This window comes from Miniopterus schreibersii (assembly GCF_964146895.1).
Source record: "Miniopterus schreibersii genome assembly, chromosome: 8".
Classification (NCBI taxonomy): domain Eukaryota; kingdom Metazoa; phylum Chordata; class Mammalia; order Chiroptera; family Miniopteridae; genus Miniopterus; species Miniopterus schreibersii.
In genome coordinates this window covers 2,997,702-3,025,674 of record NC_138109.1, presented here as the reverse complement: position 1 = coordinate 3,025,674, position 27,973 = coordinate 2,997,702, and the positions used below count along the sequence as shown (strand labels likewise).

At 59.8% G+C, this 27,973-nt stretch overlaps 2 protein-coding genes across 2 annotated transcripts; both read left to right on the top strand.

The window, feature by feature from the left end:
• Window positions 1-2,417: 2,417 nt before the first annotated feature.
• Window positions 2,418-17,310, top strand: EFHD2 (EF-hand domain family member D2). Its single transcript, XM_081145975.1, has 4 exons — window positions 2,418-2,786; window positions 13,786-13,933; window positions 14,862-14,996; window positions 15,799-17,310. Exons 1-4 carry the CDS (start codon window positions 2,491-2,493, stop codon window positions 15,928-15,930), a joined length of 711 nt encoding a protein of 236 aa, XP_081002101.1. The 5' UTR covers window positions 2,418-2,490; the 3' UTR covers window positions 15,931-17,310.
• Window positions 17,311-20,299: 2,989 nt separating this feature from the next.
• CTRC (chymotrypsin C) lies at window positions 20,300-26,616 on the top strand. The gene is made up of 8 exons (XM_081144307.1): window positions 20,300-20,365; window positions 21,726-21,817; window positions 21,904-22,001; window positions 22,824-22,949; window positions 23,951-24,087; window positions 24,826-24,971; window positions 25,830-25,982; window positions 26,529-26,616. The coding sequence occupies exons 1-8, from the start codon at window positions 20,326-20,328 to the stop codon at window positions 26,541-26,543; spliced, it is 807 nt and encodes a 268-aa protein (XP_081000433.1). The 5' UTR covers window positions 20,300-20,325; the 3' UTR covers window positions 26,544-26,616.
• The last annotated feature ends 1,357 nt before the right edge of the window (window positions 26,617-27,973 follow it).

Below are 27,973 nucleotides of genomic sequence, written 5' to 3'. Positions count from 1 at the left end.
AAGTCCAACAGCCTCAGAAGGAAAATGTCCGAGGAAAACACAGCCCCCAGCGTGCATCTCTGGCTTTGGAGCAGATCGACGGTTGTCTTTTTTAGGCAGGGCCCGGCCCGAGGCCCGCAGAGGGGCCGAGCACGGGGCAGCTTGACTCTCTTCCTGGGGTCACAGAGCCTCAGGACTCAGAGAACCTGGGGGGAAATCACCCCGAGGTGTTAAAAGGGCTGGCCCTTCATTTCCGCCCTTCACTTCGAGCTCAGCCTGCATATAACAGCAAGTCCTGGGCTTTCCACTCCCCTTTTGCAAGATGCAATAGGTAATGATCAGGAATCCCCCAACCTGGGCATCGAGGCACCGGCCCCGCCTCCCCAGGGTGGTATCCGCTCAAGAGGGGTGTTTAGTGTGAATAACTCACACTGAACAGGTTTTTCACACATATGTAAGTTGTTTTGTAAGGACGCAAACCCTCACACGATCTCTTCCCTGTTAAAAGTTTGCTCCCACGTCAAGCAGATGCAAAGCATTTCGTAATAAAGGCAGCCCTGTTTCATGCAGATCCATCATAAACCAGGTTAAAGCCACTGGGGTCCGTCAGATATATTTTTAAGCAATTAGCTGTTTTGTGAGGAAGACAGAATTTGGCAACACGAGACTCTGTAGACAGAATTTTTAAGTTTCCGTCTACGCCCTGTCCCTAGTCTTTTGCATTTCGTGAAAAACAAAGTGTTGTACTTCTGTTAGGTCCTCCAAGGCCACGTGTGGGAGATACAGAAACGTGTCTTTGCAAGTAGCTGGACCAAACTGCCCAAGACCGACAGAAACTTCATTCCAAGCTTTCAAAAAAAAACACACAAAAACAAAGTCATGCCATTTAAACCTGAACATCTTTATTGAACTCAGAAATCTCAAAAATAAGTTAATGGAAATTTCATGTTTTCTGAACGCTGAAGTTTTTTTCTCAATGTCATTCTTTTTAAAATGCCTTTTAAATTCATTCAACAGCAGGGTGGAGGGGGTCCATGGGGGGGGAGGGGGACATCTGTAATACCTTCAACAATAAAGATAAATTTTAGAAAGTAAAATATAAATTAATTCAGCAATGTTCTTAAACTGTAGCAAATCGACAAATTATCAGCTGAGGGTCTGTTGGTGCAAATCACTTTGTAACAGCTGCTGGCCTGACCTCAGGTGCATCTCTGCCTCCAACGTTGTTCCTTATAAGCCCTGCCCATGTTCTCTCTGCTCCTTGACTAGTGTGAGGGGCTTCTGCATCGGGGTCTGCAGCATCCTCCTAACATTTGAGGGAGTAAAACAATGCACAACCTCCACCTAGATTAGTGATTCCAAACTTCAGGGAGCACAACTCCCCTGGGTGCTTGTTACAATGCAGAGTGCCAGGCCCTTCTCTGAGATCCGTTTTGTGTCTGGATTGGAGCTCGGGACTCTGTATTATTAACCCCCATCACCCCTTGTACACCGCCCCCCCCCTTGGGTTTCTTCGGCTGGAGAGCCACAGCTTTGCAGTTTGTAGGTGACAGGCCAGACCCTAGGGAGAAACCCCATCCCATGAGCCTTTGGAGAGGACGTCTCCTCTGGGGCCCTCTCCGAAACAGCAGCATCCCGATCTCCCTGCCGGCTCCCCTAAAGCAGAGTCACAGGGTGCGCGGCCCAGCACCCACTCTGCCCCGTCATCCATGGGATGCGCTGGGTCAGGGGGATGTGATGCGCTGGGTCAGGGGGATGTGATGCGCTGGGTCAGGGGGATGCGCTGGGTCAGGGGGATGGAGGGCCAGCCCCTTCCCCGGTCCGCTTTCCCCCCAGTCTCCCAACACCTCAGGGCTGAGGCCCAGCCCCAGCTCCCTCGCTGGCGCCGGCCCATCCTTTCCCAAAAGACGCAGCAGCCCCCGCTGTGTCTCCGTCTGAACGGGGATCCCTGCTCACCGGGTCCACCTTCATCCCCAAGCTACCGCCGGAGCGTAACCACCAGTCGTCTCCATGACAACCGACAGGATGTCACGGACCCAGGATGACGGCTCCATCGCGCTGAGGTTCCAGAGAAGGGGTCGGGGGCGGTGACACCGCCCACCCCCCCCACCCCCCGAGCCCCCAGCCCCGACCCACACCCAACCTGCAGGGGAGGAGCCCCTCTTCCCGGGCCCCCAGCCCGACCTCTCCCGCTCAGGGCGCAGTGAGGGATGGATTTTTACGGAGACCCCCCCCTTGCCCCCCGTCTTACGGGGCGCATGGCGGCGGGCTGGGCGCCCCCAGCACCCTCGCGCCCCCGGGAATGACGCGGCGCGCGCGCCGGCGGCGCAGGGCCCGGGGCGGGGGCGGGGGCGCGGGCGGGGGCGGGGCGCGGGCGGGCCCCGGGGGGCGCAAGTCCCACCCTCGGGGCGGCGCCTGGCGCGGGGAGTGTCAGGAAGAGGAAGAGCGCGGCCAGAGGCGGCGCGGCGCGCGGCGGGCGCGCAGGGCCGGGCGGGGGGCGCGCGGGCCACCATGGCCACGGACGAGCTGGCCAGCAAGCTGAGCCGCCGGCTGCAGATGGAGGGCGAGGGCGCCGAGGCCCCCGAGCAGCCCGGCCTGAACGGGGCGGCGGCCGGGGCGCAGGACGAGGCGGCCGAGGCGCTGGGCAGCGCCGACGACGAGCTGAGCGCCAAGCTGCTGCGGCGCGCGGACCTGAACCAGGGCATCGGCGAGCCCCAGTCGCCCAGCCGCCGCGTCTTCAACCCCTACACCGAGTTCAAGGAGTTCTCCAGGAAGCAGATCAAGGACATGGAGAAGATGTTCAAGCAGTGAGTGCCCCCCGGCCCGGGCCCCCCATCCACCCACCCACCCGTCCCCGCCGCCGGCCTCGGGCCCCCACCCCCAACCCCGCGCCGCCCCTGCGGCCCCTTCCAGATCATCGCGAGCTACGGAACCCTCCACCCCGCCTGGCGTGTGGGTCTGGGGATCCCCAGCCCCTGGTCGCGACCCCTCCGCTGGGTGACTCCGCCCCCGGTGCCCCAGACGCACGCACAGGGAGTGGGGGACCCCGCGGCCCCTTCACCTTGGGCCGCTGACCTAGGACCCTGCCCTGGTAGTGACGCTTCCCCTCCACCCCACGCCGAGACTGGGGACTCCCGTGACGTCCCTCTGTCCCCGAGCAGTGCCCACCCCCACCCCAACACGGGCTGGCCACAAACACCCCCCAGCGCCTGGACAAAGGTGACCATGCCGTGCACCCCCGGCCGCGCGCATTCCTCTCCTTGGGGTCTCTTCACTTCCTCTGCCTGGCTCAGATCCCCTCCCCCTCTCCCCCTGCAGCTTCTGGTAGCAAACTATGGTCAGAGACCCTACAGCCCCTCCCACCCCTGCCCCATCGACTCTGTTAGCCAGGACCCCAAACCGTGACCCTCAGGTGGTCTCCCTAGGGAGGGACCCCTCAGTCCCTGCCTCCATGTTGCAGGTATGTGCAACCTCCTGCCCCCCCCCAAATATCTCAAGGGCTCAGTCCCCTCCTCTCCCCACACACTGTCCCTCCTCCCTCCTGCCCTCACCCCACCCACCCAGCAGCTTTGCAGCCATTGCCCCCTGCTTCCTGTCAGAAGGCCCCATCTCTTCTCACCCCCTCTTCTGTGCCCCTCCTTGCTACTGTGTGCCCCCCTCCCTCCCCACTCAGGGTCCCAGATGCCCCACACCTTCCTGACTTCCCAGTTGCTCTCACCCCTACATTTACTCCATATAATTCCACACCCCGTGTCCTCAGCAGGTTGGACAGACACCCCCAGGTGGGTGGGCTCAGGCCTTCTCCCAGAAAGCACCCTTAATCTCTGTTGAAGGGCTAGCAAGAAAGGGCTCCAGGTCCCCTCTGGTTCATCCCAGTTGGAATGGAGATGGTCAGCCTTGTCTGGGGAAGGGGAGTTGAAGGGGGATAGAGGGGCACAGCCCCCCTCCCTTTGGGACCCTTCCCACTTCCTGTTGCCCTTAGCCCTGCCCTTGGCTTCGGGAGGGGACACAGCCCAGGAGTTCTGGTCTGGAGTGGATCTGGGAGGAGGCGGAACTATGGGAGGCTGAGTCTAGGGTGGAGGAGTCAGGAGTTCTCTGCCCTGGGACAAACATGCCCCGGGACAAACTGCCCAGGCCTAGGGAGGGGGCTGGGCCCACCTTGCCCCAGGCGGGAGGTAGAGCAGGCTGGGGCTTTGTGTCAGCCACGGGGCAGCTGGCCGTCTAGCCGGCGAGCAGGAAGCCCAGGAAGGTGGAGTTTTGCAACCTTAGAGCTTGAAAAAGACTCTTCCCACTTCTTGCACTTGCCACAGCTGCTGCTTCTGCATTTGGCCCAACAGCGCAGGGGAAGCGGTTTCTGGTTCCCAGGCCTGGATGGCTGGGCGCCCCATACATTTCCAGGGGCAAATCTGGCGGGGGGGGGGGGGGGGAACAGTCCTTGGCTCCCCTCTGGTCCTCTGCATGCAAGTCCCAGGGCTCTGAGGCTCCTCTTGACCCCAGGGTCTTACTGGGAGCTCTTCTGAAGTTTCTTCCCAGCCGAGGATTGGCGCGGTCAGGGGAGCAGGAGTCCCGAGGAGGGAGTTTCCGGGATTCCAGGGGCTGAAGACTGAAAGCTCCTTGAGCTCAGGGCTGGTGCAGCTTCACTGTCTAGAACTTCCTTGTAGAGCTTGTCCAGGGAGTGCAGGCGAGATTATCCACGCAGCCAAGATCCCTGTTTCAAGGACACTAAGGGGCTCGTTGACTCCTCCCAGCAACCCCATGGCGGACCACCATCATTCCTGGGGCACAGTTGGGGAGTTTGGGCACAAAAGTAACTTGTCAGGATCTGAACCCAGGTCTGTGACTCCAAAACCCATGTTCTTTCTCCTTCCCGGGTTTCCCATCACAGCCATCCGCTTCCGCGTAGGAAAACGCACTCTTCCAACACCCCCTTTCATGTTCACAGGCGATTTTCTGCCTTATAGACCCACCCAGCACCAGCCTACCCGGGTCCCCCAGAGCCCTCCTTCTCCTTGGCTCCCCAGTATCCTTACCCCCTGCCAAGAAAAAGACGGACTGTTTGGGAGAGGCCAGACTGTGGAGCAGGGACTCGCAGCTCGATTGCAAGGGGCGCGCTACTGGGGGGAACGGTCTCGAAGCTGCATTTGCAGAACAAGCTCACTTTTTAGAAGCTGTTTGGGTGTTAGCCTGACGAGGGGAACTTTGATGAAGACTTGGGGGAGCTGAACCCCTGCAAGCCGCCTCTTGGCACAACTACTGCGCGTTGCTGGGGCGTCGGGAGGGGCGAGGGGCAGGAAGGGGCCAGGGAGCTGGACTTCTAGGAAGGAAGTACTGCCCCGGGGCCCTGGCTTGAATGGAAAGCTGCCGAGTTTGTATTCAGGGAAACAAGGCTCCACTGTGCCAGCCGAGCCCAGCCCCGCAGATCCCATCCCGCTGTGAACTGCCAACAGGCAGGCTCTCGTGGACAACAAAACCCCCGTTCTGCTTCTGCCGCCTGAGTGGGGCTGCAGCCCCCTGGGCCCAAGCAGGGCCTGAGGACCACAGCCAGGGCTCTGCTGAGAGACTTCCACCCGACACCCCCCACCCCCGAGGCAGGAGGGGGAGTCCGGCCCTCCTGGGAAGCCCTCCCCCAGAGCCCAATGCAGGAGATGGGAGGTCAGGGGGAGCTGGGAGCCAGCCTTTCTGCAGAGGCCAGGAGCCGGGGCGTCTGTCCTGGCTCTGCCCTGAGTTACCTAGTCTGCCTGCCCCCCTGGGCCTCAGTGTTCCATGTGTAAAGGAGCAGGCTCTCTCCGATGATTCCCAAAGGTGACTTGGCAATGACCTTGTTTCCGAGGGGTCCTGAACCCTCTGGAGGGCAGAGCTGCTTCTGGTCCATCCGTTCAGTGTTCATCAGCAGCTACTTCCTGAGGAGGGAGGTGGGGGGAAAGGAAAGGGGCAGGGGGAAGATGGGCTCTCCCCCACCATCACCGACCTCACGCCACCGCCGTGAGCCTCAGTTTCCTCTAGCAAGGACAGCCCTTTTCCGCATTTTACAGAAGGGGACACTGAGACCCAGAAGGTGTAGTGATTTGCTTGGGGTCACGGGGGGTTTTCTTCCTGTCCACCCAGAGCTGTCTCTGGGACCCTCCAGGCAAGGGGGGAATGGTGTGGCCCCAGAGAGCTTCAGGGGGGCCCTCTGGGCTGGCAGCAGCCTGCGTGGCACTCCAGGGTTTTGTAAGCCGAGACCTGCCAGAGACGTAGGCAGCCGTGTAATTCTGAACCTGCTGTGGAATCTGAGGAAGGTGCCCTAGTTCCCTGCCCTGCCCATCCTGTCCCCAGCCACCTCACCTCCTGACCCCTTGCGTCAGACGCAGGCTTCCCTCTCCTTCTGGACACCTCCTCCCACCCCACCCCGCCCTGCCCTCCTGCCCCCTCACCTGCTCAGACCCTCGCTGCTCAGCTTCCTCCTGGAAGGTAGTGTGGTGCAGTGTTAAGAGCAGGCCCTGGGTTTGAATCCCAGCTCTGGGTCCTGGGCAGGACACGTAAACCTCTGAGCCTCAGTGCCTCGAAGACTAGCGCCCGTCTCACAGGGTTATGGTACTTAACTTGGTGCTTGGCACAAAGTAGGTACTTAGTGAGTTCCTGCCACCGTCATCCCCAGCTCTAGCTGTGGTCATCTGGGCTGTCACCAAGGTAGCTCCACAGAAGCCACCGGCTGCCTCCACTTACCCCCCACGGAGCTGCTGGGCTGGCGGCAACTGTCTTGCTTTGGTCAGAGTGGCAGGAACCCAACACGAGGACCCTTTCTCGAGCTGAGCAGACGCGCTGATTGACAGCCACGAGTAACAAAAACCGGGAAAGGAATTCGCTGTCACTCAGCTACCTGGGAGGCAGGTGGCAGAGAAAAGGGGACAGGGGACAGCAGCTCTGGACTGAAACAAAAGCACTGCCCAGCTAGGTGCTCAGCACCTGGGAGCCTCAGTTTCCCCTGGGGCTACAGAGCCCACCAGGTAAAGTTGTGAGGATTAAAAGTCCTGAGCGTTTGTAGAGTCCAGCATTGGGTCTGGTCCGTGGGCTTTTGGGAACATACGTGATGATTCTGAAAAACCGCAAGTCCACCCCTTTATCGTTCATCCAACAGACATTTCGTTAAGTTCCCGCTGTGTGCAAGTCCCAGGAAACTAAGGGAAGGATGACCCTCCCGGAGGGTAAAGTCCCGGGGAGCAGCGCTGTCCAGGGGCCTTGGGGAGAGAGGGTGGGCCCGCAGGGCGAGAGCTGGAAGGTTCCATTCCCCGTTTCGCCCCAAGCACTGGAAGTTCCCAGGATCGCTCCACCCGTGGGCCAGCCCCCGGCCCCCACGCGCTCTCCCGGCTCAGTGGAGCCGCCAGGTCCAGTTGCTCCCGAGGGAGCCTGAGTGTATGTTTCAGAAAGTGAATTTCAGCCTCGCGCCCGCACAGGGAGGTGAGTCCTATCATTGTTAACCCCATTCGCCAGATGAGGAAACTGAGGCTCAAGGAAGGAGGTGGCAGGATGAGACCCAGGTCAGCTTCCAGGGAGCTCCAGAGGCCAAGGGAGGACTGTGTTTGTGGTTGGGAGACGGGACTTTCAGAGCCTCGGGGTAACCCTCTGGAGGGTGCAGAGGTCGGGAGCCCCCCCTCCAGCAGCAGCCCAGAGCTTGGCTTTCTGGGGAGGGAGGGTTGCCAGCTTCAGCGCTCACCCTCTGCTCTCCCTCTTCCCTTCTGATTCTGAGTCACCTCGAGCCTCCCTCCCCCAGGACCTTTGGTTCCTGTTTGGTTTGTGCCGTCCTATCTGTGTCCGCTCCTCCCTGCCCTCTGGGCCCAAGGCTTCAGCTGTCAGGGTGCAGGCCCTGCTGCCTCCGGAGAGGTTAAAGGCCTTCTCTGCCAGGGGAGCCCAGCCCCGCTGGAGAGGCTGTCACTGCCACCTCAGCAGGGACAGTCCCACACTCTCCAGCCGCTGAGTTCCCTCCAGCTGCCGAGCAGCCTTCTGCGGGCTCACTTCTGCTTTTCAGGGACTGCAGAGAAGTGGGGCTTCCTGCCGGGAAGGCGCAGGCCCCAGGTTCCTGGCCCGTGGGGAGACCCAGCTCCAGCCCTTCCCAGCCCTGGGCCTTCATCTGATTGAAAAGGCCACTGCATTCCAGACACTTTATCTCTTCAATCCTTTCTTAACGTCCTGTGAGATTATCATCACCCATTTCACAGATAAGTAGACTGAGCCTCAGGGAGCTAGTAAGGATCTGGCACGTAGTCAGTGCTCAGCAAAGAGTAGACACTAATATACTTATGAGATGGGGATGACCCTGCCCGCTATGGGAGCCAGCCAGTGCCTGCCCCCGTGACTCCTGCTTATCGGAACTGGGGGAAAGAGAATTCGAAATGGGGCCTGTGTGACTCCAAGTCCCCTGCTCCCTTGGGACGCAGATAGAGCAGCATCTGGGTCACTTGGGAGCTGGTAGAAATGCAGATGCCCAGGCACCACCCCAGACCTACTGGGTCAGAATTGGCACTTTGTTAAGAATAAGAATATGCCTGGAAGGAGGCAGTGCAGGGAGAGCTAGAGGAGGCCTCACCCCTGACACTAGGGGTGGAGGGAGTCGCCTCTCTCGTGCCAGCAGGAAGTGGTTGAGCCCCAGCTTAGGATGTCCCTGAGCCCTGACCCCCAGCAGGTTGCCGTCCACCTGGGGGGGGGTCTCCCACTTGATCCTCAGAGCGACACATGGGCGCGTCACCCTCTGCTGAAGGCTGACTCAGGGCAGCAGGTCTCTTTGAGATTCTGCAGATAGGACCAGAGGAAGTGGTGAGCAGCTGGGCTTTCCCCGCATGAGTCAGGCAGGCTCGGGTGGGGGCGTGCGGAGCGGATGGGCGCTGCCAAGCAGTCATCACCCAGCATGTGGGCATCCACCGCATAGGGAGAGGCTGGCAGGGCCAGGCTGGCTGGCACAGCTAACAAGGCCAGGGTTTTTCTGTCTTACAGAGCATTCCTACCCCAGGGGACCTGCCTTCCCATTTTGTAAGACAAAAAGTAGAGGCCCGGGAGCTACTGGGGCGTCCCCAGACAGGACTGGGGAGGGACAGGTCTGTGAATGCTGAGACCAAAGGCTGGGGGCGGGGGATGATCCTTGGTCCATAAACGCCAGACCCTCCAGCTATCTGTCCTCCTGGGGACTCCCACGGGCAGAGGGGCCAGCAGCAAAGGCCTAGGATGGGAGTCAGAAGAGATAGAATTAGGGTCCCCTGTGCTCCCAAACGGACTGCTCCTACCATCGACTAGACAGCACAGCTGACAGTGAGGAGGGTCAGCTTGCTACTGGCCAGTTCCAAAGCCAAAATGGGCTGCCCGGGGAAGCAGTGGGCTTGCCATCCTTTGGCATTTAAGACACCAAGCAGAAAGCTGCACTTGGAATCGGACCACGCTCAGTATCCCCACCCCCAGCCTGGGGTTCTCTGCTACAGGGTCTGTGGGCATCAGAACATAGCATAGTAGTTAAAAGTGTGTTTTCCATCAGGCCTGGGTTCGGATTCCGGCTCTGTCCTTGTCAGCTGTGGCCTTGGCCAAACCACTTCCTCCCTGAGCCTCAGTCTCCTCATCTGTGTGATGGGGATATTTACGCCAGCTTCAAAGAGTACTTGTGAGGGTCCGATTCAAAACTACATGCCTGCACAGCGCCTGGCATGTAGTCAGTGCCCAGCAAAGGACAAGGTTCTTATGAAACCGGATGGCGCTGCCGGCCTAGGAGCCAGCCACCCCCACCCCCCAGACTCCTGCTTATCAGAGCTGGGTGGAAGAGGAGTGCCCAGCTGGTGGGACCTGCTCTTCCCAGGGCAAAGTCTGCCTGGGTGGTGGCCGCTGTTCCACTTTCAAGGACGGATGGGAGGGGATTTTGCCACCAGCATCCGGGGCAGCAGCTGCCGAGCCCTCCCTTTTGAGAACTATTCAGGGGGAGGCGGGTAGGAATGTGGGCACCGAGCCAGGTACAGCCACCTCCCTCCCTCCTGTGCTGGAGAGAAGTGCTGAGCTCCCAGCCTGGAGCTTTGTCACCAGTCCCCGGACAGAAATGGCCCTCCCAGGAGGGACCTAAGCCAGGCTTTCAGCCCAGCCTCCCCTCGCCCTGCAAGTTTGAGAACCCGGGACCCTCCATGGGACCAGGACAAAGAGGGAGGCAGGCAGGCAGGACAGGTTTTGGAATCTTGTGGTCTGCTGACTGTGACCCTGGGCTGGTTGCTGCCTGCCCTGGGCCCCAGTGTCCCCACATAATATGAAGGGGGTATGCCAGGGTACCCAGATGGCTCTCATGTGCCAACCCTTTCTCTGGATCCTCTGAGCCACCTGCAACCTCTGTTCCAGCCCAAGGAGAGGGCTGACGGGTGAGAGGCTCTCCCCAGCCAAGGGGGTGCCTGTTTCTTATTTTATTTTTTATTGATTTCAGAGAGGAAGGGAGAGAGAGATAGAAACATCAGTGATGAAAGAGAAACATCGATCAGCTACCTCCTGCACGCCCCCTACTGGGGATTGAGCCCACAACCCAGGCACGTGCCCTGGTTCATGGGTCGACGCTCAACCACTGAGCCATGCCAGCTGGGCCCTCTGGGACATCTTGACGCCCCCTGCCCCGGGCCCATCTACGGCAGGCATGTCCACCCAGCCGTGCACCGTCAGCACTGGTGCCCAGGGGGAAAGCCGTTGGATTTTTTATTATTGTTGTTATTGTGACCATGCAAAGTATTTAACATAGTATCTGGCACACAAAACGTTCCCAATGGCCACTGTGATGAAATTACCTACTATGTGCTAGGCATTTTATATCTATAATCTCATTTAATCTTTAAACCTAAAGGTAGATATTCACAGTAATCATTTATTTTTATTATTATAGTGTGTGTTGATTAAGGTGCTTACCATGGGCCAGGATCTGTGCTAAGGATGGGTCTCTTTCAGTCCTTTCCTCAGTCCCGAGATGGGTCGTTGGGCATCCATCGCCAACGTGATGGATATGGAAAATTAATATGGGTGATATAAATGGGAAAATGGAGGGTTGTGGGGACAGGTGATTTGACCAGGGTCGCCCAGCCAGCAGGTGGCAGATCTGAGATTGGGACCCAGGTCAGTCTCAGCAGAGTTGATGTGAGCACAAACCTTCAGGGTTGTCTTCAGGTTAAACCTGGTACCTCACCGACCCAGTGATCCGGAGCCCACCCACATCAGAGCCCAGGGCACACGGCGGATGCCCATTCCCCTGGGGGTCTCATGGGAACAGCCTTCTCCAGTGTCACCTCCCCTCGGCTATCGATCCACTGGCACTGCGGCCAGCCCCTGCATTGCCCCCCTGGGGCTGGAGCCTGCCCGGGATGGAGCCCAGACCCAGCAATCGATCGGCCCCTGATGGATGCCACCGTGGTTCAGGCCGCGGTTTAGGCTGCAGCCCAGCCGGGCCCGGAGCTGCCAGAGCCCAGGAAATCCAGAGCCCACGTCTCCGTTCAAATTCGGACACTATCTGCACTTCCTCCGAACCTGAGCCACCCTGGCTGCGGGAAGGACCCGGCCAGTCGAGCAGTAAAGAAAGCTGGGCTCCGGAGAGGCCGCGGTGGTGGAGAGAGTGGAGCGCGGGAATCGTAGGGATGGGGCTCGAACCCCTGGCCTGCTGGTTATCGGGCCAGAGCCCTCACCTCTGTGACCTTTGTTCCCTCCTGTCACACGGGGACATACTGCTGACCTCCCTGGATGGCTGAGTGCAGGGGTTGTGAAGAGAAAATGCCTGGCACATAGTAGGCGCTTACTAAAGGTCACAGCATCTCGTTATAGCGGCAACAGCTGCTGTTTCTGGAGCCAGCTCTATGCCAGGCACTGTGCCAGGTGCTGGCCTGTGTGGACTCAGTCCTCGCAGTGGCCCTGTGAGTCACTGTTATGACAGGGTCACAGCCTTGGCCGGAGGCTCAGATAGCACGGGCTACTGGCACCCGGGCAGTCCGCTCCAGCCCTGACATGCCCTCCCTGACCTTCACTGGAGCCCAAGGTCAGAAAGCGGTAGGAGCTCTGTTTTCCTGAGGGGCGCCGAGGAGAGGAGGCCTTCGCCAGGCTGCTGCCCACAGGGCGGCTCCATACCTGTCACCCAGGGTCACACAGCTGCCGCCAGCCCCTTACCAACTGGCAGGCAGGCTCCCAAGGTGGAAGGCGGGGCCTCTGCCTTGCCCCCACGGGGCCCTCCAGCTCTAAGCGGAGCCTGGACCGCGGAATCGTGGGCCTGCCTGAGCTTCCCGAGGCCCACAGCCCTCTCCCACCCTCCCGCATCTGCTTCCGGCCCAGCTACAGCCGCTGCCCACAGGACCTCTGGCCCGTCCGCCCCCACTCCAGCCCTCCCACGGTGGGGAAGAAGCCTCGGGATCCTGGTCCCTGCAGGGTTCCCAGAGACCTGTCCCTCCTGTGCTGCGTCATTTCCAACCCCTGGCTCGCCTGCCTGTGAACCACTTACACCCCTCGCACAAGTGCTCCGCTCGGCGCTCCACGCAGGCTTCTCTGCTCTGCTGGCGGCCCCAGGACACATGCAGGGGGCTGGCACAGCAAATGGGCAGGTTTGCTTCTTCCTGTATTGCTGTGTGGCCTTGGGCAGGTCACTGGACCTCTCTGAGCCTCTGTTATAAAACAAGGTAATTTTGAGGATTAAGTATAATGAGGATTATATAAAGTTCCTGGCACAAGGACAGATTTCAAGAAGTGGCCCCTATTAGAGGTCTATAGTCGCACAAAGCTCCGGTATAACTAGAGAAGGGGAGGGGCCTGGGGAGCCCCGAGGAGGGCAGAGGAGTGAGATGGGTGTGTAGGAACATCCAGTCTCCGGGACATGGGTTTCTGGGAGTCTGCGTCTCTGTCACACTGCTGTCAGCTGCCAGCTGGAGGCCTTGGGGACTGCACAGATTTCTTTAGGCTCAGGAGGCCCATGTTCTCAGCCCCGAGGCCGGCCTCCAGGACACAGGCAGGCAGGTGTCCGTTCAGCCTGATAGGAGGGTCTGGCTGGTCTGCAAACAGCATCCACATCTGCCCGGCTGTGCTGTGCGCTCCGGGCCCCTGGTAGCACCTCCCCACCGGGGGGCGGGGTCCGGAGCCGGCTCCCACCAAGCTCTTACCAAGGGGGCCAGATGAGAGGATTGTTTAGACTCCCCACCCCATCCTGTCTCTGCCAGGCCGTTGGGGGTAGAAAAAAGAGACCTGAAACGTGCAGGGCAGAAACTGTTATCACCTAATCACCATTCCAGGCCTTCCCAGCCCCCACTGCTCACTGCAGGCTCCCAGCACAACTCGTTCCCTGCACACACCCCGGCTGCCTTCAGGAAAACCAGAAATGGCCCTCCCTCCTGTGACCTCTGGTCCTGCCCCATGACACGTGGTACCTTCTGCCTCCCTCCTGGGCAGGGGCAGGGAGCAGGGGAGAGATGGGGCAGGATGTCCCTCGAGTGCCCCTGGAGGTGGTCAGTGAGTGTAGCCATCAGAGCCCACCCCTCCCATCCGTACCCCATGGCACTGTGCTTGTTCATGTCACAGTCAGTGCAGAGGGGCTCTGGTCTCCCCTGCTTTCTACAGCAAGCTTGTCCAGAACGATACTATTGAACACTTAGGAGGCTACCGGGCCTTGTAGTGAGTTCCCCCATCATCAGAGGTAACCAAGCAGTCGTGGGGTCACGGATCAGAACTCCGCCTGGTCTGAGGCCCCTTCCAGCTGTTGTAGGATGACATGTTGGTGGGAGGTGTCCTCTGAGCCCTGGGATTCCAGCTTGTGACTGTTCGGACTGGTCAGGATGTGCCCTGTCCTTGTGCCCACAGGTATGATGCGGGCCGGGATGGCTTCATTGACCTGATGGAGCTAAAGCTCATGATGGAGAAACTCGGAGCCCCCCAGACACACCTGGGCCTGAAAAACATGATCAAGGAGGTTGACGAGGACTTTGACAGCAAGCTCAGCTTCCGGGAGGTGACACTAATGCCCTGTGTCATTGAGTGGCATTGTCCTTGAAGCGGGGGGGGGGGGGGGTCCACCTTAAGTGAGGAGAAGGGACATGTGTCTTCCCGTAGTGAGCGTCACGGAGTGACTTCCGCACGCCTGCCCTGTGCGGGCTCTGGAGGTGCAGAAGTTCCTGTGCCCCACCCACGGGTCCCAGAGTGTAGCGCAGGCGAAGCCACCACGAACCGACGCCAGGCTGGGATTCAGGAGGAGGGGGGCAGACAGGCTGTGGGTCTGAGAGCAGCTGAGCATGGGAGCAGCTCACACCCCGGATCCCTCTAGGTCCTCGCTGAGGCAGGATCCACAGGCCAGAGGGAACGGGCTCCCGGCCAGTGGCCGCACCGGGTTAAATGCCAGGGGTGGCCCCTGGAGGGCAGTCGGCTCCCGCCCAGGCCTTGCAGAGCTAGCGGGAAGCACCGGGTAACCGGCTGGAGTCAGGACACTGGCTCAAATCCTGCCATCAATTTGTGGTGCCGAGACTTGGTGCAGGTGTTTTTCTTGCCCCTGAACCTTCCGCACTCAGTGTAGAGGCCACAGTCGTGTGCCTTCAGGACTCAGTAAATGGGAGGTGGAGCGAATTAGTTTGGGGAACAATGGAGACAAAGTTAAGAGGTAAATTGAGGCCATGTCATCAAGACTGTTGAGGGGAGCTGAGTGCAGACCAAGCAGGCCTGCTGTAGGCCTGGATCCTGGGAGGGCAGGAGATGGGTCCCCTAGTCTCCCATTGTCCAGATAGGCAGACTGAGGCCCAGATTGGAGAGAGAGCCCAGACCTCTGGCTCCCAGTCTCTCGAACATACCTCCTTTTTCCCAGGGATGCCGGGCGGGGCCCCGGGGCCGCCAGGGACACTGGCCCCTTTCCTCTTGCCCTGACACCCCCGCTTTCCTCCCTGCTGCAGTTCCTCCTGATTTTCCGCAAGGCGGCGGCCGGGGAGCTGCAGGAGGACAGCGGGCTGCACGTGCTGGCCCGCCTCTCCGAGATCGACGTCTCCACCGAGGGCGTCAAGGGGGCCAAGAGCTTCTTTGAGGCCAAGGTGAGGAATGGAGGGATGTGCGGAGCCCAGGGTTGGGTGCCCTGACCCCGACTCGAGGCCGGGGTGGCCGGGGTATAATAGGACCCTGGGTTAGCTCAGGGGTCAGCACCAGCCCTTCCTGCTCCTGCTGAGGCTGCAGACAGGAGCTGGGGAGCTGACACCCAGGCTGAGCTGGGCAAGGTCCACAGAACTCCTGCCTGCTGTCCCCTCCCATCCAGGCTGTGATCCTTTCCTGCTGCCCCTGGGCTGGGTGAGGGGCGTGTACTCTTGAAGAGGGGACAGGGACCACTTGGAGCTGCCCCTGGCCACTAACAAAGGACGGGCCTTAAAGGGCAGTCCTGGGGCCCTGCCAGCCCCAGCCTGGAGGAAGCATGACACACCCCAGAGGCCACCCACATGCATAGCACCCTCCCCTCCCAGGACACGCGCAGGTGGAGGGAACAAGTGGGGTTCCTGGGTGCTGCCCTCCTAGGGACACCCACCTTCCCTTGTGTCTCCCTCTTCCCATGTTAGCCAAGAATATTCTTTCCCAAGGCTGCCTCCCGCCTCCTTCTGGGCTTGTAGGGTTGAGGGGGTGTTTCAGGGTCCATTGGTGGGACCAGTGTGCCACTAGGCTCCCACGTATAGGGTCCCCCAAACCCACGAGGTCAGAGTTAGTGAGCATCGGGCTCTAAATGGAGAGTCTTGCCCGGCGCAGGGCCCGAGCTAGTGAGGGGGAGCTGTGTGGACATTGCTGGGACCCCACGGGGAGGGGAGGCACGGAGCCCCCTCCGCCCTGAGCCGCCCGCGCCCTCCACCGCAGGTCCAGGCCATCAACGTGTCGAGCCGCTTCGAGGAGGAGATCAAGGCGGAGCAGGAGGAGAGAAAGAAGCAGGCCGAGGAGATGAAGCAGCGGAAGGCGGCCTTCAAGGAGCTGCAGTCCACCTTCAAGTAGCCCCGGGCTGCGGCCCGACCGCCGGGCCCGGCCCAGAGCCCCGTCGGGGCGGCCCGGGTGGGCGGGCACGGGGGAGGCCGAGCCGCGGCCTCGGCTCTGGCCCACGGGACCATACTAACCCTACAAATGTCTGTGAACGCAGCCAGCCCAGGGGTCTCCCGGAGGTGGCCCGGCCTCTCCCGCGCTCTGCCACTCTTCCTGAGGCCCTGACCCAGCACTGGCTCCCCGCCTCTCGCACCCCGGGCGGTCCCCTGCCTGCTCCAGCGCTGCTCTCTGCCCGGGAGCCTGCCCTCCACACACACTCCCCGCCCCCCAGTGCCTCTCCCTGTCACCTTCCCCGCCCAGAGGCCACCTGCCGTTAAGCAGCAGGCTGCACTGCCCCTTCCTAGACTGGGGAGCGACAGATGGCTCCGTAGAGTGGGACCTAAGGGGCTCCACCCCCTGCACCTGTTCCCCCAGCCCTGCCTCCTCCCTGCTGAAGTGGGGGGGGGGCGGGGGGGGGAGGCTTCTATTTTGGGGAGGGGACCCAGGCCCCTGGCACCCCACGCAATCCCAGCTCTGGGGCCCAGCCAGGCAGGGTGAGGGGACAGCTGTGTCAATCTACCTCACGGGCCCACACTCTCCCAGCCATGGCAGGGAGGAAACACCACTCCCTGGTCCCCCAGGGGCGACCCGAGGGTCCCAGGGGCTCTGGAGGGAGCGGGTGGGAAGGAGGATTGGCCCCTCCCAGGGACGGAAACCAGTGGTCTCCATTTTCCAGGAGGCGTCCAAGAAGTGCTTTAGCAGCAGGTTTGCACGGACCGGGCCTTGGGGGGCAGGGGACCTCACACCATCCTTCCCCAGAGTGACATTCCCCACCTAGTCACCAGCGGCCGGGGATCCGGTCACACCCACCCCCTGAGGCAGCATGGGGACCCCAGCCCTCCCCGTGCCACCAGCCCGGTCCCGCGCGGCTCCCGTGTTTGCTCCTGTGTGTGCGTGTCTGTGTGTGTCTGTTGCTGTGTCGTGAACCTGTGCCCGTCACCCGGTCCAAATAAGCGAAGGCCATCGAGGCCACAGTTATGCAACTCTCGGTGTGTGTCATCAAGACAGTGTCCCTGCTTTCCGAACTCGATGACTTTATTTTAGTAAAATGCCCCAAACTCCCGTCGGACCTGCAGAGGTTTTATTTTTTTGGCTGTAGAATATACAGAAAGGAGGTACTGGCCCTGGTTTGCCTTAGCGATGTGTTTATACAGATGAATATAAAAATTTCTTTTCCTTTGGGCTTATGGCTTTTTTTTTCCCCTCTCCCTTCTCACTCCCCCCCGCCCCCCAAAAAAAGCTACTTCATTCGGTGGTACAATTATTTTTTTTAACTAAAATAAGATAAAAATTCTATATTCTTATGTGCGTGTGGTTCTTGTTGGTTGGTGAGGAGGGAGGGATGGGATGAGGCCACCGGGGTGCCAGGGCAGCATTGGCTCAGGTGGCTCCCGGGTCATCAGAGCCAAGGAGGAGGGACGCCTCCCAGTGGGCGAGGTGGAGTTTGATGTCCACCTGCTACCACCAGGCGCCAGTCTAAGCACTTTATATATATTAACTCACTCGGTCCTCACAACCAGCCCGGGGTGGGGATGCTGTTTCTCTCCCGGATAACGGGGCGACCCAGGAAGTCTCCCGGAGGCCGGCGGGCCCGCAGGGTGCAGGCAGGGCCGCTGAGCCCCGGCCCGTGCCCGTAGCCAGTTCAGAGGGGGCATGCGCGTCCGTGGTGCACAGCACGGTGCCTGGAAGGGGTACCAAAGCCATGGGGGTTCTAGATTGATGTACCCCAGAGCCCCCCACCACGCTTAGGGATACCCCAAGCCTCCCCCACCACGTACACAGGCCAAGGTGGTGGGGTGACGAGGGAAGAGACCCCCTGTGTGGTTTTAGACAGACCACTGTCACACTGGCTCAGTCTTCCGTCTGTTCGATGCCAGGGTGGGCTAGGGTCCCAGGGCCTTCCCAGCCCTGTGGTGTCCAGGTAGGGCACACCCCTCTCCCAGTGCCACCTGGGAGCCGGGGACTTGGGGCTTAGGCCGAGCGTTACTGCCCCCCGGTGGGCATGGGTGGCACTACAGAAGCCCATGTGCCCTTGGTGGGGGCTGAGGTCCCTCCCAGCTGTGATAGAGGGAGGTCTTGGCCTGGAGGCGGCTGCTCCCTCCAAGTGTATTTCCTGGGGAAAGCCACCCCCCCACGCCACCTGATGCCCGAGATGCCACATCATTTACACTCTATGTTAGTTTAAGCATTGTCTTTATTTTAAAAAAGAAATATGTTTTTATTTATTTCAGAGAGAGGAAGGGAGAGGGAGAGAAATATCGATGATGGGAGAGGGTCATTGACCGGCTGCCTCCTGCACGCCCCCTACTGGGGATCGAGCCCGCAACCCAGGCATGTGCCCTGACAGGGAGTGGAGTGGTGATCTCCAGGTCCATGGGTCAACGCTCGACCACTGAGCCACACTGGCCGGGTAAGTGTGGCCACACTGCCTTTCAGTGGCCTTCCCTAATCCCTAACATCCTAGGGGAAGGGTCTCAGAACCGAGGCCAGAGGATACCGCCAGGGAAGGGCTAAAATTCAGCTCCACACACCCCACCAAGCTGGCCCGGAGGTGGATGTGGGCCTCAGGCCCTGGGAACTGAGAGGCAAGGGCGGCTGTCCCACGTTAGGGCCGTTCACCAACAGGTCTCAGCAGGGAGGGCTCTCAGTCTGGACTTGCACAAGACACCCCCCCCCCCCCGACTCCCAGCCCAGGCAGAGGGCACAGACTGAGGAATGAAGAGGCCCGAAGTGATTCAGGGACCGAGAGGGAGAGGGAGACAGCTCCTTAAAACCCTCCCCCGGTCCCATCTTCTCAGTAAGCCTTTCCCCACTAGTCCTGGCCCCCAAACCCCTCGCTCAGCCCCCAAACCCTCTCTGACACCCCAGTACTTCCATCTGGTTTAAGGAGAAACCCTACCAGCCCCAAGGCCGGCCCCTTAGTGGACCTCACCTGAGATTAACAGCTGCCACCTGGGAGTTCTGTCCCAGCAGCCAGGAGATACGGGGCCCGTCAGTGGCACCTGCTGTTTTTCAGACTCTCACCACTGCCCACCCCCAACCTTGGCATTGCTTCTCCTGAGGTTTCCCCTCCTGAGCCCAGCCTCCAACCACGTCATCATGGTTATTTTTCCATCACACTCTGACCCTAAGTGACTGGGGGACATTGAGGTCCCAGATCCTTGGAGGCCCCACTCCAGCCCTGGAAACACAAGGTTCAGCAGGATGGGGGTGGGAGTCTAGCATCCGCACACTCTCAGGTCCTCAAGTTCATTCTGGAATCTGTCGAGAAGGAACCCTTTCCAACCCGCCGCACCCTGCCAAGCTCCCATCCAGAACTAACCTCTCGTTGAGGGACCCTCCAAGGAACACTTATCGCCCTGCCCAGCGGGGAGCTCCAGCAATGCTCTGAACAGGGTCTTAGTATCTGTGGTCCCTGCCCTAGCACAGGGCCTACACACAGGAGGTGCTCAGCGAATGTGGGGAGAAAATGAATGAATGAATGAATGAATGAATGAATGGCTTTTGTGTACATGGAACATTAGTGCCTCACCGTCTGGACACACAAGAGCAGAATCCAACCCAGCAGGCCGAGGTCGTGCCTTGGGGACAAATGGATTAAACCAGCCCCTCAAGGGACAGACTGACTCCAAACTGCTGGGGCTCCAGATAGAACCTCTGGGCACATGGTGCTTCAACCCACACCACGGGCCATAAACCCAGGTCTGCCACTCAGCCTTGGCGTTCAGGTCATGGACCTTTAGGACTGAAAAAGCCTCAGAGTGTGCCTGGTCCTAATCGCCCATTTTAGAGATGGGGAGACTGAGGGCTTTGCAGGGAGACAACCAAGCTGGCTCCAGGTAGGAATTTGGCCAGGGGCTGCCCAAGCCTCAGCACCCAGTCGCTGCCAGGGGAGGAAGTACTGGAGGGCAGGGGTGTCCCAGAACCAGACAACGCAAGTTGATGAGGGAGAAAGAACGAGGGAACAGGAAGAGGAGTGAGGTGAGGCTATGAGGACAGAAGGAATGGGTGCAGTGCCTTTTGCAGCCCGGAGCACACGCTCCAAACAGAGTGGTGGAGGGCCCCCCAAAACCTGCACACCTCAGAATTTGCTCTGTGTCAGGTTATTTGGGGAAACCCATGCCTCGAGCCAGCCCTATCTCCTGCCCAAATTAAACAGTAACCACCCAAGGTCAGGGAAAGGGCCTTGTCGGAACAGGTTTCTTTCCAAGGGGCTCAGCCTTGACAGGTGGGCCCACCCCGCTCCTGCCTATAAATGTGCCCTTCCCGCCTTGACGGCCACTCAGTCCGAGGGTACTGAGCACGCACAACATGCTGGGCTTCACCGTCCTCGCCGCGCTCCTGGCCTGCGGTAAGCTGGGGAGGGGACCAGCCGCAGCCCGAGGGCTGTGAGCTCAGGCCGGCCTCCCGGGAACAAGGGCGGGAGCAGGGGGATCCCGGGGGTCCAGGAAAGGAGCTTTGGGGTCCAATGTGGGTTTGGATACTGCTGACCAGCTGTGCGTCAGATGAGCCACTCACCCCCTTGGCAACTTCGCTTCCCTTTCTGCAAAACAGAAGTGAGGATCTGGCCTCACAGGGGGAGGATCAGAGATGAGGTGTGGCGAGCATGGGGCCCATGACTCGTCCTGGGTCACCCCAGGAAACGTCCAGGCTTGCCCTTCCCACTGTCAGCATCTCTCCCTCAGGGATCCTTGGCTGCCCCCTGTTGGTGGCCGTCTCTCAGATTAGAAATCAACAAACTGGGCTTGAATATCACTCACTCTCGGCAGGACCTGGACAAGCCACTTCACCTCTCTCAGCCTCACTGGCTCCTCTGGCAAACAAGAGCGTTTGGTGGCTCAGTTGGTTGAGTGAAATCCTGTGCACCGAAAGGTCGCTGGTTGGATTCCCGGTCAGGGCCCATGCCTGGGTTGCAGGCCTGATCCCCAGTAGGGGGCGTGCAGGAGGCAGTCGATCAATGTTTCACTCCCTCCCCCTTCCTCTTTCTCTAAAAATCAATTTTTAAAAAATCTTTTAAAAAATTATTTGTAAGAGACCTTCTAGCTAACAACCACAGCAGTGATAATAACAGCAGCTCCCTGTTTCCCGCGTGTTTCGTATGGGCCAGGCACTGCGCGAAGGCCTTACGTGCAGGAACCGACTTGGTCCGCACAACGACCTCGCGAGGCAGGTCTCTTAATACCTCCCCTTTGCAGATGGGACACTGAGGCTCAGTGAGGCTCCATGTCTCGCCCAAGGTCACTTGGGCGGTCGGTGGTAGAGCCAGAATTTGAGTCTGGGTCTGTCTCACTGTGGAGCACGTGCTCTTGACCACTCCACAGGGCTCCCAGCTGTGCCCGTCTGGAACTCTATGGGCTCAGTGCTCACACACACACACACACACACACTCACACACACTCCACTCTGCTGTGGCCTAAAAAGGGACAGCAGAGTGAGGATGAAGGACGCAGGTGTCCCCGGGCACTCACACACGTGCCAGCCACCTTTTACTCCCTCTGTGCGGGGCCTTTCGCTGAACCCACTGTCTAATTTAGTTCTCGGGGCAAACACCAGGTTGGTGCTATTTTTTCCATTTCACAGAAAGGGAAGCTGAGGCCCAGAGAATTAGATAGCTCCCCCAAAGTCACGTGGTAAAATCTGAACCCGTGCCTGCCCAGCCCCAAAGTTCCGCCTGCCCCTCACCTGTGTTCCCCCTCTCCTGTCTCCCCCAGCCTCCAGCTGTGGGGTCCCCACCTTCCTGCCCAACCTGGCCACCCGGGTGGTGGGAGGAGACAACGCCAGGCCCCACAGCTGGCCCTGGCAGGTAAGTACCGCTGCAGGGGCGGGAGGTGGGCGGAGGGGGCGGTGGGATGAGGGTCCCCGTGGGCTGACATGTGGCCCGTGCTCCAGATCTCCCTCCAGTACCTCAAGGATGACACGTGGAGGCACACCTGCGGTGGCACCCTGATCGCCAGCAACTTCGTCCTCACGGCCGCCCACTGCATCAGGTGAGGGGGGAGGAGGCCCGGGCGGAGCCTGGGAAGTTGCTTCTGTTGAGCACCTGCCACGACTCAGTTCACTGGGCCAAATAAGCGACTTATCTGCAGTCCTGCGTCTTCGTTTCCCCATTCGGCAGTGTTTATTGTGCACCTACTGCGTGCCAGGGAACTCAGCGGTCAGGACAGTCTGTGCTCTCGGCGAGCTTATGTTCTAGCGGGAGGGAGAGCAGCAGGACGGCAAATACGTAACGAGCCAAGTGCCGATGAAGAAAAAAGGCTGGAAGGGTGTAAAAAGTGTAAGGGGTTCTATTTTAAATGCGGCGGCCAGGGAAGACCCCCCCTTCAAGGGGCATGTGAGCAGAGACCTGAAGGAAGTGAGGGGAGAACTCTGTCCGGGGGAAGGGCGCCGCGGGCGGAGGGAACAGCCAGTGCAAAGGCCTGGAGGAAGGAGCCTGCTGGGTAGTTTGAGGATGGGCGAGGGAGCCGGGGTTGCAGGAGCAGCGGGGGGCAGGGGGAGGGGACTTAGAGAGGAGCCAGGTGAGAGGATGCGGCTGGAAGCCGGCAGCTCTCACAGCAGCCTGCAGGGGGAGCTCCACTGCTAACCCCACCTCACAGGTGAGAAAACTGAGGCCCGGCTCCCCAGCGAGGCGTCAAAGTGGACTTGGCAGGGGCCCTGAGCCTGCACCCTGGGAAGGGTCAGTGGGGATGGACACTCCCTTCCACCAAAGGGTGGCCACAGAGCTGAGCCACCAGAGCTCCGGGTTCCCTCTCTACCCCGCTAGCTAGTGGGGACAGGAGGCCACCCTGACCCGGGCCCCTTCCTCTGCTCAGCAAATCCCGCACCTACCGCGTGGGCCTGGGGAAAAACAACCTGGCCGTGGACAACGAGGAAGGTTCCGTGTTCGTGGATGTGGACACCATCTTCGTGCATGAGAAGTGGAACTCCTTCCTGGTGCGGTGAGTGCCGGCCGACCTCAGGGCCCCGGGGCAGTGCAGGAGGGGTCCCCAGGTAGAGCTGCAGGGCCTGCCCTCCCCGCACCCGGCCCCCACCCTTACCTGCCCAGCCAGCAGATAACTACCCAAAAGGGCAAAATGCTAAGTGGAGACGGACACCCCTCCATCTCCATCGCTAGCCAGAGTGCCCCAGAAGGTGCACAGGGAATAACCCCGAGGGCCCCCGTCCTGCCTGAAGTCCCTCAGCCAGGGCCTGAGCCAGGACTCGCCTTCCTTGAGTGCCTACGCATTGCCACTAACACTTTAAATATGTTTTTATTGATTTCAGAGAGAGGAAGGGAGAGGGAGAGAGAGAGAAACATCGATGATGAAAGAGAAACATCTATCAGCTGCCTCCTGCCCGCCCCCTACTGGGGATCGGGCCCACAACCTTGGCACATGCCCTGACTGGGAATCGAGCCATGACCCCCAGGTTCATGGGTTGGCGCTCAACCGCTGAGCCATGCTGGCCAGGCGCAATAAGCACTTTATATGCCATCTCTTATTGAATCCTCACAACAGCCCTAGACACGGAACTGAGGCTCAGAGAGGTTAAGGAATATGTCCCATGTCACACAGCCCGACCTGTCAGAACTAGAAATCAAACCAGGTCTGCTAAGGTTGCCAGCTCTCATCTGGTAACATGAAAGCGTCAGAAAATTGTATCCGTGAGCATCTCTCCTTTGTCATTGTAATTTCCCACTTACCTTTGCTTACTTTCTGGTTGACACCTAACCTGCAGTGGTCCTGAACGCTTCATCTACATCTAAAGGGGCGGGAGATGGTGTTAGAAGGTGGATCCTCTGTCCTCGGACATCTCAGCCACTGAGAAGCTGGCAGTCAAGAAGTTTAGGGAGGACCCCTGGTCACCCTTGGCCTGGCTCCCGGCTCCCAGCCCAGGCCTCTTAGCGTTGGCAGCAGAGCCAAGACCTCCTGCTCATTCAGACCTCCACTTTGAATTCCAGCAACGACATCGCCCTCATCAAGCTGGCCGAGCCCGTGGAGCTGAGCGACACCATCCAGGTGGCCTGCCTGCCCCCCGAGGGCACCTTGCTGTCTCAGGACTACCCCTGCTACGTCACTGGCTGGGGCCGCCTCTGGAGTGAGTATAGCCCCGGGTAAATCACAGGAGCCTTCCTGGAGGAAGAGGGTCTCATGATAAGCCCATTACTTTTCTTTTTGCCTAAACATCTTCAGATTTTCTTCACTTTAACAGCTGTTTATTAAGCACATTCCACGTAACAGACACTGTAACGAGTGCATAAGAAGGGGTGTTATAAGGATTAAACGGGCTAGGATTTGTTAAGTGCTTAAAATAAGGCTCGGCACGTACTAAGTGCCATATAAGTGACTATTAAGTAAACTAAACAAAGCTCGTGGGGGTGAGGGAGTAGATCTTACGGTGTACCGTGTGCCCATTAAATTCCAGCCGAATTAAAAGGTTAAATGCAAATTAGCGAAACCAAGGAAGACTTAGGAAAATGCAGATTAATCCTTGGAAAATCTTGGGGTGAGAAAGACCTTTTACTGTGTGACATTGAATGCAGAGTCCTACAAGGAAACCAATGACCATCAAAATCCCAGAATCACCTGAAAGGGCTTCCGGTGATTAGCTCTGCCTCCAGCCTGCTCCCCCTTCCCCGCCCTCTGAGGGGTCTCTGACCCTAACAGTCTGACCCATGGGCTCCGAGCCTCTCCTCTCCATTAAGGGCATATGTGTGGTTTCCACAGTCTAGCCCGAGCTCCCTGGGGTCCTGTCCCAGCCCTGTCCAGCCCTCTGCCCTGAAGGCCTGGGCCCCTGGGCTGGCCCCCCGCTCACCCCGACCCGTTCTCTCTGCAGCCAATGGCCCCATCGCTGAGGAGCTGCAGCAGGGCCTGCAGCCCGTGGTGGACCACGCCACCTGCACCCAGAGCGACTGGTGGGGCGCCATGGTGAGGGACACCATGGTGTGTGCCGGCGGCGACGGTGTCACCTCAGCCTGCAACGTGAGTGTCCAGGCCAGGTGGCCAAGCGGAAGGGGACAGTGGGGGGCAAAGGAGGGGTGGGTTAGGGACTTTCCCTGGGAGGAGGCTGAGCTCTGGTCGGCCCCGGCGGCTTAGAGAAGCCTGTCACCTCCTCCCCTGCTCTCCACCCCTCCAGCTCTGTGGGAGAGCATGAGGGTGGAACATGAGTATCTTAGTCTCAGTCGCACCCTGCGCAGCTGTGTGAGCTTGGGCGGGCTGCTTAACCTCTCTGAGCCTCACTGTTCCCGTCTACCGCATGGAGACACAGTGAGCATTTCCCGGGGTTGCCGCAAGGACTAAATGTGTCCATCAGGACTGGAAGGAGCCTCATTAAAGTCTCTACACGTGTTCTGTCCTGCTGCCGGCTCCATCCCCCCAGGGAGGCAGAGGCCTCGGGGAGTCTGACAGGCCCAAGAAACCTCTAAGACACTTGGAAACTGTCCTCTTGTCAAACGCACGGCCCCTCTCCCCACTCCCCCGTGCCCCGCTGTTCCGGCTCTGCAACACAGCTCCCGGGGTCCTCGCCTCCCCGGGCAGCTCACGGAGTCTTAGACATGGTGACCTGAGCAGCTAGGGAAACCGAGGCACAGAGAGGGCTGTCGTCATCCTGAAGTCACACAGCACATCCAGAGCTACTCTGACACCCCAGGGCCTGCTAGAATGAGGCCGAGAGAGCCCCAAACCGCCTCTTCTCTGCCCCCCTCACCACGGAGAGGTGGAGGCCCAAACGGGGTACAAAAGGCTGAGAGGAACCCACACCCCACACCCCAACTCGCCCTTGCTTCCCAAGCCTGCCTCTGGGGGAGGCCTGGGGACTGATGGCCGCCTGGTCTGGTGCAGGGGGACTCCGGCGGCCCCCTGAACTGCCAAGCTGAGAACGGCTCCTGGGAGGTGCGGGGCATCGTGAGCTTCGGCTCTGGGCTGGGCTGCAACACCCGCAAGAAGCCCGCAGTCTACACCCGCGTGTCCGCCTACATCGACTGGATCAACGAGGTGGGTGCCCGCCTCCGAGCCCGCCTTCCTGCAGGCACCAGCCCTCACTCACCCATCCCTCCACTCACTCACTCACTCATTCACTCACCCATCCCTCCACTCACTCATTCACTCACTCACTCACTCACTCAGTGCAGAGCGCTTGCTGTAAGCAGCCGTGAGTCGGGCGCGGTGAAGGTCACGGCCGTTACCATTCATCCTCTGGCCTCAGCAAATGCTCATGTCCCCATCTGAGGCACCACGCTAGTTCCCTCAAAAGAGAAATGCGGCCCCAGGAGAGCAGGGCTCAGTGCAGGAGGGGGGCAGAGTGGTGGCCATATATTTCTTGAAGGCAGGGAGGAGAGGGTCACTGGACTGGGGGCTTTCACACCTGGGCAGATGTGTTCTGAGCCCCATTTGGCTCATGGAGTCTGGGGCTGCCCGCAGTGTCCCTCGGGGTCCTGCGGGGTCCTCTTGTTCCTGCTCTCCGGCAGTAGGGGACACGGGCACAGTAGGGGACATGGGTGCGGGGTGCACATACACTCACCCTGTTCTCTGCTCTTGCAGAAAATGCAGCTGTAATTCATCCTCAGGAGCCACGGCTGCAAATCCCCCTGCAAACCCCCTGAAACCACAATAAACCTCCTTCCCCTCGAGCCAGACGCCTCCTTTCTTGATTTGCAACCCTGAAGCGGTTCCCAGGCTCCCTAGGGGGGCCCCTTTGCACACCAAGAAGCAGAGACCCGAGCCAGGCTGGTCGGGCCTTGCTTGGAGTTTGCTCCTGGAGGTGCTAGTGGAGGGGGGTCCCGGGAAGCCACCTGGTGCCTGGGCGATATGAGTTAAGGACACACTGGGCACTTGCCCCCAACACTTCACAGCTGTGAACCACTGTGGCCCAGATCAAATCACCCTCTGCCCAACCCTGTCCCCACAGAGGAGCCTGGTGGGCCAGCTGGAGGCAGGGTATGGGGTCTCCCCCAGGACAGCCTCGCTGGCTCCGAGAGGCAGCCACAGGAGGATGCCCGCTGCCCGGGGACAACTACCGACTCCCTGGGGAAGCGGCTAACACACCCCACCCCGGAGCAGCCCCCAGGGCCACTGAGATGGGGAGTAATGAGCCCTGGCCTTGTGCCAGCCCCGCGCTGGGCACAGCGAGAGTGCAGACCCAGGGGGAGGGCACAGCCCCACCCTCCGGGGTACAGGTTTGAGGAAAGCAGTGGTTTCCACACATGGTCAGAGCAGGTCAGAGCTGGGAGAGCTTTCACGGTGTTAGATGGGCAGGGAAACTGAGGCCCAGAGAGAGGAAAGAGCCGGGCCAGGCCACAGGAACAGCGAGCCAGCAATACGTGCGCCACGGAGACTCAGGGCGCGGGGAACCCTTGCAAGGCCCACTAGAGAGCAAGTGCAGCCCAGAAAGAGAGCGATCCAGTGTCCAGTGAGGGGCAGACCAAGTGGGGGTCCTGACCCCCAACCACTGTGCGCCTGAGAATGTGCTGATCTGCCAAGGGAGGTGCCCCGCCCCCCAGCCTCTGAACTCCAGTTTCCCAGCTCTGGCCTCCCACCTCCTCCTCGGAGAGCTCCGGGCTATGGCTGCCCTCTGGTTGGCCCATGAGTTGTCCTGCTTCCCCAGCAGACTGGCTCCTGCAGGTGGGCACCGTGGTGTAACTCCCATGCCTCACCATGCCAAGGCAGTTCCAGGAAAGACTTGACTCATTCAACAAGAGCACGGGGCACAGGGCAGGGAGGGGGTGACCAACAGTCCTGGTACTGAGGCATTTTCTAGGGCATGAGACTTTCGGCGCTGAAACCAGGGCAGTTCCAGGCACACTGGGATGACTGGTCACCCTAGTGGGGAGGGGCAAGAGATGTGACTGGAGCATGAGCAATGGGCTTTCTTGGAGGGCCTTATAGCCATGGTAGGGGGTTTGGAGCTTTATTGGAAGGGTAATAGGGAGCCATTGAGGGTTAGATAGAGAGGTGACCCTGTGGTCAGATGTGCACACTGAAGTGTT

Bases quoted from the DNA above. Each gene is read 5' to 3' on its own strand.
- CTRC (XM_081144307.1), top strand. From the start codon at position 20,326: ATGCTGGGCTTCACCGTCCTCGCCGCGCTCCTGGCCTGCG. The intron at 21,818-21,903 runs GTAAGTACCGCT...CCCGTGCTCCAG, and splicing joins CCCACAGCTGGCCCTGGCAG to ATCTCCCTCCAGTACCTCAA. The intron at 24,972-25,829 runs GTGAGTGTCCAG...GGTCTGGTGCAG, and splicing joins GTGTCACCTCAGCCTGCAAC to GGGGACTCCGGCGGCCCCCT.
- EFHD2 (XM_081145975.1), top strand. From the start codon at position 2,491: ATGGCCACGGACGAGCTGGCCAGCAAGCTGAGCCGCCGGCTGCAGATG. The intron at 2,787-13,785 runs GTGAGTGCCCCC...TTGTGCCCACAG, and splicing joins ATGGAGAAGATGTTCAAGCA to GTATGATGCGGGCCGGGATG. The intron at 14,997-15,798 runs GTGAGGAATGGA...CCTCCACCGCAG, and splicing joins AGAGCTTCTTTGAGGCCAAG to GTCCAGGCCATCAACGTGTC.